Source organism: Diabrotica undecimpunctata, chromosome 5, assembly GCF_040954645.1.
Source record: "Diabrotica undecimpunctata isolate CICGRU chromosome 5, icDiaUnde3, whole genome shotgun sequence".
Lineage (NCBI taxonomy): Eukaryota > Metazoa > Arthropoda > Insecta > Coleoptera > Chrysomelidae > Diabrotica > Diabrotica undecimpunctata.
The window spans coordinates 145,305,270-145,319,568 of NC_092807.1; the positions used below are offsets into that span (position 1 = coordinate 145,305,270).

Below are 14,299 nucleotides of genomic sequence, written 5' to 3' on the forward strand. Positions count from 1 at the left end.
AACTGTTTTAATGATAGCAATAAATATTTGATTGTTACTATACCTAGGTGTCAGCAAATGATCGGTCAAATATCGGTCATCTTCTCGTCACCGAAGATTGTTAAAATATAATGACCTTAATTTTTTTAATATGTATCTAAATATAATATTCAAGTTCTTATCTTAAATACTTTTAGGGATTGAAACAAATAGTATGCCTTGTTCTTCCTGGGAACCAAATCTCACAAATGAATCCCAGATCTATTCCAAATCAAATTCAGCAGTTACATCTTGGACGAAACCACATACGAGATTTGAATAACAGCCTAAGAAATTTGTCGGAGTTAAAATGGTTGTTTATTAATTCTAACGAACTTGTGGATATAGATAATCAGCTGCCAAAATATGCTCCAAACCTCATATTAATCCATGCTTCTCATAATGAGTTACGTAGATTGCCACAACAGTTGAAGAATTACCCACATCTGGAGTCCATATTTTTCCATAATAACAGACTGGTATCTTTAGATGGAACTTTATCCAAAAGTACACATCTGCAACGTGTTATTCTGGAACACAATCAGATTAATCTAGTAAGTAATATATCCTTTTTTATAGTTCTTTAGAAGTTATATATTGTTATGATAGTTAGGATTATCAACATAACTAGAAAATGTATAGTGGAAGTTGTATTATGAGAATGGTAAAGGCTGATAGAGTAAGGTGTGCATCAAAAACTTCTTCTTGTATATAGGCTTTAAAGCCTATTTATTCTTTAATATTAGCCTCCTAAATTATTTAAATTATCGCACCATATTTTTTTTGGCTGCCAATACTTCTTCGTCCATTTGGTTACTTATCTCGTGCTATTTGCACTATTCTATCCTATGCCATTCTATTAATGTGTTTGTTCCACTCCTGTTTCTGTTTTGTCACCCATCCATTTATGTCTTCTATACTGCATGCTGTTCTTATGTTTTCGCTTCTCTCCCTATCCAACTGACTTTCCTGAGTATTTTATCTCCACACTAAGAGCGCGTCATTCAGATATATTTTGAAGGGTGTAGGTACTATGCAGCAGCCGTGCTTTAGACCCTTAATAATAGAAATTTTTCTAGTTAATTTGTTTCCAGTTTTAAGGTCATATTTTTGTAAAGCTGTTGTACTGCTTTTATATATTTTTTATTTATTCCTTGTTTTTTCATTGCTAACCTGAGCATTGAACGTGGTACACTATCATATGCCTTTGTCAGATCTATAAAGACTACATGAGTTAAAAAGTTGTGGGCTAATATTTTCTCAATAACCTGCTTTAGAAAAAATATGCTGTCTATACAAGATCTGTCTACACGAAAGCCATTTTGTTTTACTACATTTGTCATCTCTTTTTCAATTTTATTTATTATTATTTTTATATAGAGTCTTGACAGTGAATTTATGACACTTAGCCCCATGTAGTTTGAACAATTCTTCCTATATCCTTTTTTGTAGATGTTGTTAATATGTGCTTTTGTCCACTCCGGTGGTAAGTCATGTCCTTTATAGAATAAGATGAAAACATACGCTAGTAATTCCCGTAATACTTGTGGGCAGTATTTTACTAATTCGTTTTATTATACCTTGTGGTTCTCATGCTATTCGATTTTTTCGATTAGGTATTGCCTCTTCCACTTTCTGTACTGTCATTTCATCCTCTTAATCGTATTTCACTACATATGTTGTTGTGATGATGTTCGTGAATTGCGGTCTTGTTTCAGTCAGAAGTTGTGAGTAATGTTCGATCCAAGATCTTTCTACTTACTTATATTGTATCTACTCACTTCTTTTTTGTTTGTTCTCAGGTTTTTTTACCGTTTTTACATGCTTCTCTTGATCTTGTTGACCATATATAATTTGTTGAGCTCTTCGCATTTACTGTCCCAGGAAACATTTTTTGCTTTAGTTACTAGATTTTTTACTTCTCTGTTTAAATTTTGCGTATGTTCGTCTATCAACTAGGTCATTTGTTTGCAGCCACTTTTGATATGCTTGTTTCTTGTTGTGTACTGCATTAGCGATATCAATGATCTATAATTGACTTGACGTTTCTCGTTTGGTTGGACCCATGTATACTTATGTATATTGTTATATTTTTATTAATCTAATTTATTGTCTTTTTTTATTATCAAAGGTTCTATTTATAACACTTACAAATTTATTAAAGTCTTTATTACCAATTTATTTCACAATATTTATTTATATTTATTTCCGCGTACAATTATATTTTCGGACTCAAACTAACTCGATATTCAAAAACTAACTAACTGTTTACAACAAAATTCCTCTTTAAATATAAAATGCCGTTATTCGAGAATTGCGGCGATTCCCCATCGAAGAGCCGAGAAGGTCACTCATTCTGGTTTTATTCGGCCTGCTTCTGGAAATTCCGTATCGTGGGTGACTCATCAGAATTCAGGTTGGCAAACAGGTCTTTCAACTGAGCGGCGAAATTACTAGAATAGAAAAGAATTAGAAATAATATATTTACAGTTTTATGCGCCATAATATTTATCGTAACAATATTCTTATGATGGTAGAATCTGTTTAGGATTTTCAGACAGTGCTGTTTCAGATGCTTTCCACGTAATAGATAGTCTAATAATTCTCTCATTGATTTGTTCCTAGCTTTTCAGGTTTCCTTTTAAGTCTTTTTTTTTATTAATATTGATGGAACTGCTTGTGCTCTCTTGTCTTTGGTCTACTCCACTATAAATATGTATAAAACCTCCTATGTCTTCGCTACCTCGGCCTTTTTGCTTTGTTTTGGTAGGAACTGTGATATCTGATTTTATTTTTTTTTTTTTACTTCTGTTATGATTTCGTCTGACTTAATTTTCCACCCTTGAATGTTCCATGTATTTTGTTCATTTGCTACGCCGTCTTCGTTTTTTCCCGTCCTTGTTTCGAGGCTGGGTTTTAGATTTTTTGCAGTGTGTTTGTTTTAGAGGTGAAGAGGAACAGGCCCTACGCCCGAACCCCTACCAGGAGGACCAGGATTTTCTGTTAGGGTTTTCTCCCTTAGTCAAGAGTATATAGTAGAAGGAAACATAGTGACCCGTCTACCTTCGGAAACTTAATAGCCATTCAGGATCGGAAGAAACAAGAGAGGCTGATAAAAAGATTAAAGACATTTCATTCAAGACAAGTTGAAAAGGGGTAAAATGTGAAAGCCCTTATGACCCGCCAGGAGAGTTTCATAAGCGTATGAGTATTAATACACTGAGTTCCCGCTCATACCTCGGTGTGTTAACGACAGACTGTATGGCTCGTCCAGCATGCCATAGCATGGAGGATAGGATGCACGTCAGTTTTACAATGTAGACACCCAACTCCATGGCCTGTCCGTAATATATGTTTATTAACGCGAATTGTCTTTACCCTATAGAAGGCGGCTCTATATTTTTTAATGCTTATTCTTATTTGTTTATATAAGTATATCCCAGTTGTCATAGTTTGCGTTTCCTCGTTTCCTCGTCGTGGGTTGAAAATCACTATGGAGATTCTAACATTATTTACCGATGTTCCAAACAGTTCAACTGTTGTGAGTCCAAACCAATATCGCAAGTTTTTAATCCAGGATGTTCTTGTATGTCAGTCCATGATATTTTTAACATGTGGCGGTAACACCACCTTTCAAAAGCCACAAGGTTATCCATTTCAGTTTTCCTGAGTGTCCAGGCCTCTAATATATAAAGGAAAGTTGAGAAAACGTAGCCTCGCAGCATTCTTATTCTTAGCCTTAGGTTGACGTCGCTACAACAAATAAACTGTTTGACTTTGTTCACGCTGCTCTTGCTATTTCTATTTGGACTTTTATTTCATATAAAAGATCTAGTATTTCGGTATATTTAGTATATTTAAACTATGAACTACAAACTAAATAACGCTTCACTGGTTCTAAGGTTATGTCTGAAACTAAACTAGTTGTTCTTGAATCTTATTTTAAATTTTTAAATGCAGTATTCTTAAAAAAATAAATGCATGCAATCATTCCGGCAATAATAATTTTATTTGTTGCCGCTCTGAATAGTTCCGTAGTGGATGTTTTAAACCAGGTTCTTAAGTTCGTTAGCCAGGGTATTCATCTTCTACCGACGTCTCTTTCACCTTGTACTTTTGCTTGCAAAATGCATTTTAATAATTTATATTTGGTTTCATTTATCATTCATCATCATCATTCTGTGGGAGCCGTAGCTCAGTGGCTATATTACTGGCTTAACAAGCTTTAGTGCTCGGGTTCGAATCCCGGCATCGACAAAAATTTTCAATTTCTAATTTAACTGAGCTGCCACCGTGCTTCGGAGGGCACGTAAAGCCGTCGGTACCGGCTACAAAAGTAGTCGTTAAGTCATGTTAGTGGCTCTTGCGCGACCTGAAAACCCTAACACTAGACATTAGCCAGAAGGTTACACGAACTTTACTTTGATCATCATTCTGGATTTACAATCCTGTGCCCCTATCCATTGCCTTCTTCCGCCAAGCACTGATTCCCATATTTCTCATGTCTTTATTGATGTTATCAATGAACCTTGTTCTTGGTTTTTCTCTTCTTCTTTTACCAATGGGTCTATCAAGGAGCGTTGTTACAGCTGAGTCCAATGGCGGTGTCATCGACATAATTATCTGAAATTGATTATTCGTTTGCCATTTAATAATATTCCTGCTTCCGTGTAGTCTAGGGTTTCTTGTAAAATTGCCTCCGAGCTGATTGATTTCAGTATCAATTTCTGATTATATGCAGGTCCTTGCCGTCAATTACACTATCTTGCAGGACTTCCATCATTTTGTTGTATTAAACTTTGTCAAATTCCTTTTCATAATTAATGCATTACAGTTCATATGTCTACATCTTTGAAATAGCTCTTGTATTCCGAATAAGGCATTTCTTTTTCCCGAACCTTTCATAAAATTAAATTGTGTTGGTGATATTTCTTCTTCGCAGGTTTTTTATAGTCCCCGATGTATGATTTTTAAGAAAAGTTTTCATAATAAGAAGAGGATTGTATTTATAAAAACAAATCGAAACAAAGATGTACCTAATTACATTTTTTTCGTATTCCAAATTTTTGTTTGCAAATTTTGATAAAAATATTTACACTTCTGTGAATAAATCTATAACATACAAGGTCGCTAAATTATTAACAAATAATTTCCCGTGCCCTTTACACATGTTTAAATATGATTAGGATAACCAGTGTGACAAAGTTCAAATAATTGGTTAGTAAACATCAAATTCCATGAAAATATGTGGAAATAAAATGTCTTATTACATTTATAATTTCCCGTTGTTGTTGTAGGTAAACATCAATGACAAATGATTATATATTTTCGGAAGTAAAATATATATTACATACTCCTTATTTTCTTGTCTCATCATTTTGAGGGAATATTTACATAAATCAAATGTCTGTTATATTTTATAGAGCTGGAATAAAACGGTAGACTGTTAAAATTTTTTATTGTATTTCCAACTGTTGTATATGAAAATTGCAATCAACAATAATAATAATTCTTTGATTTTGCAAAGGAATCTTTGCTACCTGATCTGCTTTTAGACAAATTTTGCGACCATCTTTATGGAGACACTTCTAGAATGGTTGACTTTTACCGAATTATCGTCATCCTTGAAAACTCAAACAGAGGATTGGCGTTTAGTTTCTGGCTCGTATGAGTCAATTCACGATTTATCATCAATCATTTCTAAAGATGTTGTACAAATTTTTGAGTGTACAAATATCTGCGTTGAATTCACCACTGTTGCTTTCTGTTCTTTGGTCGACAGGATCCAACGGGAAACAAATTTTCCTACACAGACTTCTTCTTAAAATTGTCTTGAATTCAGGTATTTAAAATAATTAATGAAACCCCTTTTTCCCGATATGTCACCTGTCAATCTTTGTAGATAACCTTGCGCATCACATCGATGTTTTCCTGAGTGACCAACGGTTTTGGTCCAATGTTGTTGGATCGTCGCTAAAATTAAAACGTTTGAATTATCCTTACTACCGAGAAATTGTTGACTGATATAGTGCATCATCGCCGAAAATAGAAAAGAACTCGGCAAGGTATATTAATTTTTAGTATTTATATTTAATTAGTGGCGCCCTCTATTTTCCATTATTCTACATATACAAGACAGGCCATGTTCTTTTCCATTTTTAGGAAAGTCAAGTTTCAAATTTAAACTATTGTGTATATATGAGATTAAGCCACAATTTTACTTGAGAATGTCAATTTTGGGACCTCAAAACAAAAAGCAAAACAGTGTGTCACTTCTACACCCTAGCTCCCCCTAAAACCCTCCCTCGTAAGGGGAAAACGGAAAACATCGATTTACTAAGAAGTTGTATCTGTATCTGATTTGGAATGTCAGTGACTCGCGCAAAATAAATTTTTTAAATAAAATTTATATCAATTCGACGGTAAAAATTCGATATATTTTGATCAAAGTGTCCTATCGACAAAAATCAAAATGCGTTTTAAAGGTGAAGATTGCAGCTTTACTCGTAGTGTGTAATTTTTGCATTTTGTCGCAAATGTAGTCTCTATATAGTCAGTTTCTATAAAGCTGTTAAATAAATAAACGTTGCCCGATTTTTGCTATTTTTTACTATTCTCATGAGATCAATAAAATGTATTGACAGGTCGCTATAAAATTTCCATTATTAGAGCCTAGTCAGGGCTAGGAGTGGCAAACTTTTTTGATTGTTTTTTAAGTGACATTTTCGCCTCTGACGAATGGCATATAGTTTTTTGTCTGATAACTTAATCTCGAAATGTCATAGGTGTGGGGGTCTAAAAACATATTGCACAAAAATATTCCAATAGCAAATGTGATAAACTTCAGCAAAACCTAATGACAAAAACATATTACAATCAAGAGTACATTCCCCTCTTTTACTCCATACTATTTGAACCTAGTTTATACGCATCCTTTTCCCTCCAATTTTTTAATTATTATTCTGCAGTACTATATATTTTTTCTTATTTACAGATCTCAAAAGAAGATTTTGCCGAGACGTCGATGTTGGAGTCTTTGTTGTTAGGGCATAATGAGCTTGCGACTTTAAATAACTCATTAGTAAAGTTAACCCGGTTGAACTTCCTTAATCTAACTTTTAATAAACTGAGGGAGTTTTCACTACAAGAAATCGTCGATTTAAAAGAACTGAGAAGTATAGATCTGTCTTACAATCTAATAACAACTCTATCTGGACCACCTGCTGTAAGTTTATTGATATTTTTATTCTAATTTATAAAACATCTACTTTTTTTTTAATAAAAATTACAATTCGAGGTACTTATATGCATATGTAGCTGCTGAAAATTGCTTTTTGAAAATTAATATTATTGTTTACATATAAATTGCAGGGTAGCACTCCTTTATGCTTACTACGTTGCTCTCTATAGATCTAATTACAGAAATTGTTGTAATATTGTAATAGTTATAATTAAGGCAATTTTTATCTGAAAGACGTAGAGATAAAAAAAATGGCCAGTAACGCTTGGTTTTACAGCTTTCTAAAAAGATATTCAACCGTTAAACTTCGTACCCTGAGCCAACATCTCTAGCTAGAGCCATGGATTCTAATAGGCCTGCCGTAGAAAATTATTTTCCTTGCTTACTGGCGTGCTTGAAAAATATAAAATACCACCCGAACGGATTTGCAACGTTGACGAAACGGGTATAATGACTTCGACAAAGAAAAGATGTGGTGTTCTTGTTACTGTGAAAATTCGCATGAGTGCTTCTGGTGTATTTATGCCGCCTACCTTCATTTTTCCCAGGTCTAGAGAGAACCTGAGCTGTTAGATGATGCTCCACCTGGCATAAAGCTTTCTATCATTCTTCAGGATGGATGTAAAAAGAAATTTTTTCTAATTGGTTTAGTCATTTTATTGAGTTTTTAAAACCCTCCAAAGAACATCCTGTTCTTTTACTTTTGGACGGACATATGACCCACAAAAAAAATATTGACGTCATAAAGAAAGCTAGAAATATTGGTGTTGTAATGTTGTGCTTCCCTCCGCATACCACGCATCGATTGCAGCCTCTAGACGTCAGTTTCATGTCACCACTGAGCACTTATTATATGTCAGAAGTTCAAAAATGGATGCAGCAACATCCAGGTCGACCAATCACAGTCTCCCAAATAGGAAAACTTTTCGGAAGCGCATATATAAAAGCTGCTAGCATCCAAACCGCTGTGAATGGGTTTATAAAGACTGGCATTCAACCTCTCAATCCGGAAATTTTTGAAGACTGGATGTTTGAACCAGCTGAAACCACAGAAACACCGATGAATGGTCCCGTTTTAGAAAATAATCGGCGCTCCCCACCTCGTACACCACCGTTATCACAAAACCAAGTTGAGGGTGATGCAGAAAATGAGAATTCTCCAAAAACATTGTCTTCAGAAACTTTTACACCACAATAATCTTCTAAGATGATTGAAAATAATTAAATTATCATATCACTCCTTCTCCTCTTTATTGCAACAAGATCTATGCTAATTCGATACCCTCTATCAATAAATTTCAAGTCACTCCCAAAGAACTAGTTGCCCTTCCTCACACAGAAAGAAAAATTAACCCTAATGATAAAAGGAGAGGGAAACAGCTGTGTTAACCTGAACATCTTATAAAGAAGAACTGGAGAGGTCTATAGGTAAAAAGTCAATCAATAAACCAAAACTAAATTTGGAAGGAAAACATTATTGGAAAAGCAACCGAAAAAATAAAAAATATGTTCCAAAACCAAGAAAAGAAATCAGAGAAAGAAACAAAAGGGATAGCAGTTCAGATGATGAAGACGAAGACGAAGTTTATTGCTCGGAACTGCATTCCAAATCAAAATCAGATGATGGTTGGGTAATGTGTGAGCAATGTCAACTTTATGCCTACGAACCTGGCGCCGGGGTAGATAATGATGGTGAGCCATACTCAAGCGATTTTTGTTGGTTTTAAACTATAAATTGATTTAATATTTTAAATATTATATTAATAATTTAATATTTAATAATAACGTTATATGAATAATGTTTTATTTTTCAAGTCAACATATTCAACTTCAATATCGTCTTTATTCACATTCAAAAACCATCCCATTTTACCCGACCAGGTGGACATTACGGGATACTTTGCCTTGTTCAATGTTATCGTCAAACTATTTAGCCGTAACTATACTTAAACATAGGAAGTGATCAATAAAGAAGTTACAGTTAAGAAGAAGTAGATATCAATAGCATAGTCAAATAGTTATGTCAAATAACGTTAGCTATCCCGTTTTGTCCAACTCTCCCCTATATATGTATATATATATATATATATATATATATATATATATATATATATATATATATATATATATATGTATACACGAACTATGTATCAAAAAGACTTAGGTAATATTCATAGCCAGACACTAGCCGGTATGCACCGCACGCGGGAGGTTGCAGGCCGCTTCTAACGTTCAACGTTCTCATTTCGGGATGCTGAACGTACCATCTTTAGAAATAACTTACCTAAAGGTGTTTGTTGTAAATATTTCTTTTATATGATTCATTTAGTGTATTTATAATAAAAAATAAACCACAGTTCGGTATATATCGACTTACAGCAACGGCTATAGCACAAAAGAGCACGTTACATGAATTTGGACGATATTTTATGCGGTTTTTAGATGAATCTCTTAAGTAAAAAAAATACCTCAGCTAGCAGAAAGTAGTACTGGGACATATAGAAGGCATATTTATTACAATATTTGTAAATATTTCAATACTTCCTGAATCATCAACAGAAACATCCGACCAGAGACATGAAAACAAAAAACAGTAAATGTGTTCAATAGTCATTTGGCATTTATTATAAAGAAATGTCTTTAGTAGAAAAGTAAAAGCTTTAAAATTTTAAATTAAAATCGCAGAATCAATAAGTAGGTACTGTAAAAAACCCAATTATTAGTTATTAACACTAAAATTTTAGTTTTCCAAACTACTTACTCTTACTCAAAGAAATTTCAAATCTATTTTTTGTTGCAGAATTTGGTGGATTGGAACATAAGATTGACAGAATTAAAATTAGACCATAACTACATTGAAACTTTAAACGGCGCCCTATCAGGTTTGACAGAACTTCTTAGGCTAAATTTAAGTTTCAATAAACTGAAGAAAATTTTACCAGAAGATTTTATTGGATTAGAAGAATTAAGATTGTTAGACATTTCATACAATCATTTAACAACACTAGAGGAGACTAGCAAGGTAAGTTCTATTCTTAAAGTTTATTGGATACAAAAAAAAATAAAAAATAACTAATTATATCATTTTATTTTCGATACTAATTTGTTTTTAGACCTACTTACCAAGATTGTCAGAGCTAAAAGCAAGTCATAATTATCTAACAATACTGGACAAGGATTTTCATGGACTCCCGGTGTTATGTCATGCTGATTTATCCAACAATCAGATTGTTGCTCTTGGTAGAGACTTAGTGGCTAGGACTCGATGTACATTGGAGCACGGTGTCCATGAAGGAACATGGGACACTTTGAAGATATATCTTCAAGGTAATTATTATAAACTTTTCCTTTGAAAACCGTTACTAGTTTCTCTATCATTTCAAAATTCACTTTTGATGATAAAAACTTTTTGTATTACAGTAAAAGGGGCTATTAATATATTGAATAATTTCCCTTTTCAGAACATTGGTCTAATTACAAATGGTTAAGATTTAAATGCACTCGATTGGTATACTTAAAAATTGTAGTAGGTAGCAGCCTTGTTCTTTAACAAAGAAATCGAACTCGCTCTTCAAATTAAAATTTCACAGAAGATTAAGCTGTATTTTACACGATTTTGAAAAATTGCGTAAAAAATATTTAATTTTAGAAACCAAAGGACATAATATTATCAGCACAAATGATTCTTCTTTCTCGTTTGTATTACTTTTTTTATAAATTATTTGAGACAGTAGTGAGACGACTGATGTAAAGAGCATATTAGCACTGCGATAAGTAGAATAAAATTAAAAGAACCAACAATTTTCAAAACGTAGATTGTACACATGGAGATCATTAGCTGACAGTGACGACAAAATTTAATAGATGGTATTATTTTCAACAAAAGATATAAAAATTCATAATATCGACCAAAATATATCCAGGAATAGACTAATCCTTCAACCTTAATCCTGTTGGTTTGTCGATAAGAGTAAAATATAGATTAAGAGATAAACAGTGTAAAGGGTTCTACTGTAAAAAAAATATGGATAGAGGAAGTGTGAATATGAACAAACTAAAAGTCGCAACACTGAAACGACATCACCAGCGTGTAGCCAGTGCTTGTCGTGCCTGTAGACAATCATCGTTAAACCGTTGAATGTTGAAAGTAACAGGTGTAATTTCGTAGTTATATTTGTTTTTACGCCGGCTCGATTAATTATTTAAGGTATGTATTCTATATTTTGATACACATACTTAAAATAAGCATAGAAATATCCAATTATGTCTTGCATGTTTAGAAGGCTTAAGTTTAATTTTGCGATATTGCAATTTAACATTAACCTGTTGCAAATACTTAAATTGGTCAAATAAAAAAGATGGCCATGTACCTTATATGGAATACTATACTGTCTCTATGATGGAATATTCCATATTAGGTATACTTAATTTTTAAAAATTTTAAGAAGTAAATCTACATAGGATTTCTGTTAATAAATACTGCCTTAATTAATTATTAATTTTTTTTTAGAGTAATACCAGGGGTAGTAAAAAATGGAGAAAAGAATATATGGTTCATGCCATCCAAGCTGTTCGAAGTCAGGAGATGGGATACAAAAAAGCCGCAAATATATTCAATGTTCCACGCACTATATTATTTCGTCTATCAGCTAAGACGAATGCTATACCAGTCCAGGTTGTTGAAACAAAATTAGGAAGATCTGCAGTACTACCACAAAACTTAGAAAATCAGTTGAAAAAATAAGAATTGCACAAATTTTAACTATAGAAATATATTTTGTTTACTAAAACATTGTAAATGTAAACTTAAACTTAACTAATTTCTATTTGAGTGATTTTGTTGAGGATAGGACGATGATAGGAGAAATATGAAATGACACAGCTGACGATACTTTAACCACACGTGTGAACTTGTATTATGACGCTTTCTCGGTTTTCCAACGCCAAGAACGCTCGAGAAAGACAGAGACACAAGCACGCACCGATTCAACGCGCCTAATTCTCTAGTGCTGCGCGCGCAGCGGACCGATCATGTTTGAGTGGGAGAGAGACGCAAGGCATTCGCCGGTCCGGCGGGCCTCTCTCTCGTTCGATGACTCATCGTAACAGACGTGAGCGGGCGTTACACTTTTTCATGAGTGACTCCGAGCCACAACCTAATTTAAGACGTTGTCACGTCAAAAAGTTTTACGGGTTAACAAGAAATGATGTTAAAAGTATGTCTTATCAGCTGGCTACTGTTAATAAAATACCCAATCCATTTTCAAAAAAAAAGGAAAGTGCCGGAAGAAAATGGTTGAATTTATTCCTGAAACGACACAAGGATAGAATTTCTGTCAGAAAGCCAACTGGAACGTCCATCCATAGAGCCAAAGGCTTTAATGAGGAAAACGTGACATATTTCTTTGATATTTTGGAGGCAGCATTTCAAAATCATAATTATTCAGCTTATATAATATTCAACGTGGATGAGACTGGATTAAGTATTGTTCAGTCCAAAGTCCAATACGTTCTTGCGCTTAGAGGTTCGAAGCAGGTAGGAGCATTAAATTCTGCAGAAAGAGGTTCTTTAGTCACAGCAGTCTTGTGTATGAGTCCTGGAGGAACTTTTGTTCCACCATATCTGATTTTTCCCAGAAAAAACCACAATCTTTTATTGGAAAAGGGTGCTCCTCTTGATTCAAAAATTGTGTGTGATCCAAGTGGATGGATTCAAACCCATATTTTTACACAGTGGTTTCTACATTTTATTGAAAAAGCGAAACCATCACAAAATCATCCAGTGTTGCTAGTGTTAGACGGACACCATACACATTGTCGAAATTTAGAAATGATAAATTTGGCAAGGGAGAATTTTGTTAACATAGTGTGCTTGCCCCCTTATTATACCCACCACATGCAGCCCTTAGATAAAACGTTAATGGGTCCCTTAAAAACCCATTATAGTGAGATGTTGAGATTATTTTTAAGGTCAAATCAAAGACCAATTACACATTATGACATTGCTGAACTATTTGGAAATACGTGAATCTTAAGGTGCAAACTGGGACAATTGCCGTTAATGGCTTCAGAAACACCGGAATATTTTCTATAAATCGCCATGTCTTTAACGAAAGTGATTTCCTTGCTGCAGTACAAGAAAATACTGAAAAAAAACAATATGCAGTAGTTGAAAATATTTCCAACAATAGTGTAGATGAAAATGAATTTGTTGAATCCGAAAATATTACACCGGTGCCAACCTTTCAAAAACAGACAGGACCTCTAAGGGGTAGGGCACCTGGAAAAGCAGCGATTATTACCTCGTCTCCATACAAAGACGCTTTAGAAACTTCAATAAATTCTTCTTCAAAACAAGCCAAAACAATAAAGCGGAAAGTACTAATGGAATGATTAGGTAACCAACAACCATCCTGTAGTTACCAGCATCTACGTAAGACGAAGAAGACAATATTTAAATATTCCTCTTCAGAATCCGAATCAGTAAGTTTTAAAGATGATTCTTCCGATGATGATGACATGATTGATATTGCAGCAGACAATCCTAAAGAAGAAGATGCCACTTGTTTCTATTACGATGGCATACTTTTGGAAGACATAAAAGGAGAGAAGTGGATACAGTGCGTTGTCTGCAAAGAATGGTGCCATATATATTGTTCTGAGTGTGAAACTGATATCTTTATTTGTGAGATTTGCAAAGACAATAAACATGTTTTGTCAAGGAATAGAAAGTATCTGAATCCTAATAAGTTAAAATATAAAAATAAAGAATTACGTAAAATAGATAGTGTTTTATTTTAAATCTTATTTTTTTAATTACTATTTAACTGGGAATAAGCCACAATTAAAGGTTAAAATACGTTTATTGACGTTTCAATTTCCACTTCGGAAATCGTTCTCAAAATACAAACATTAGTAAGTTAAACAAATTTTGTTTTTGTTACTTAGTGAAAAATTCTTCTAATAATTTAATTTTATCTGACTCATCTATATTGACAATTCAGACATACATTATACATTTTAAAGTAGACGACTTTAAAA

The 14,299-nt window shown here is 33.5% G+C and overlaps 1 protein-coding gene across 1 annotated transcript in view; it reads left to right on the top strand.

The window, feature by feature from the left end:
* The window catches only part of LOC140441941 (uncharacterized), a 91,173-nt gene that overhangs the window by 67,820 nt on the left and 9,054 nt on the right, over positions 1–14,299 (top strand). The window contains exons 3-6 of the mRNA XM_072532951.1: positions 177–572; positions 7,013–7,243; positions 10,059–10,280; positions 10,372–10,585. Of these exons, the coding sequence (XP_072389052.1) occupies positions 177–572; positions 7,013–7,243; positions 10,059–10,280; positions 10,372–10,585 (1,063 nt within the window). The remainder of the gene's footprint in view (positions 1–176; positions 573–7,012; positions 7,244–10,058; positions 10,281–10,371; positions 10,586–14,299) is intronic.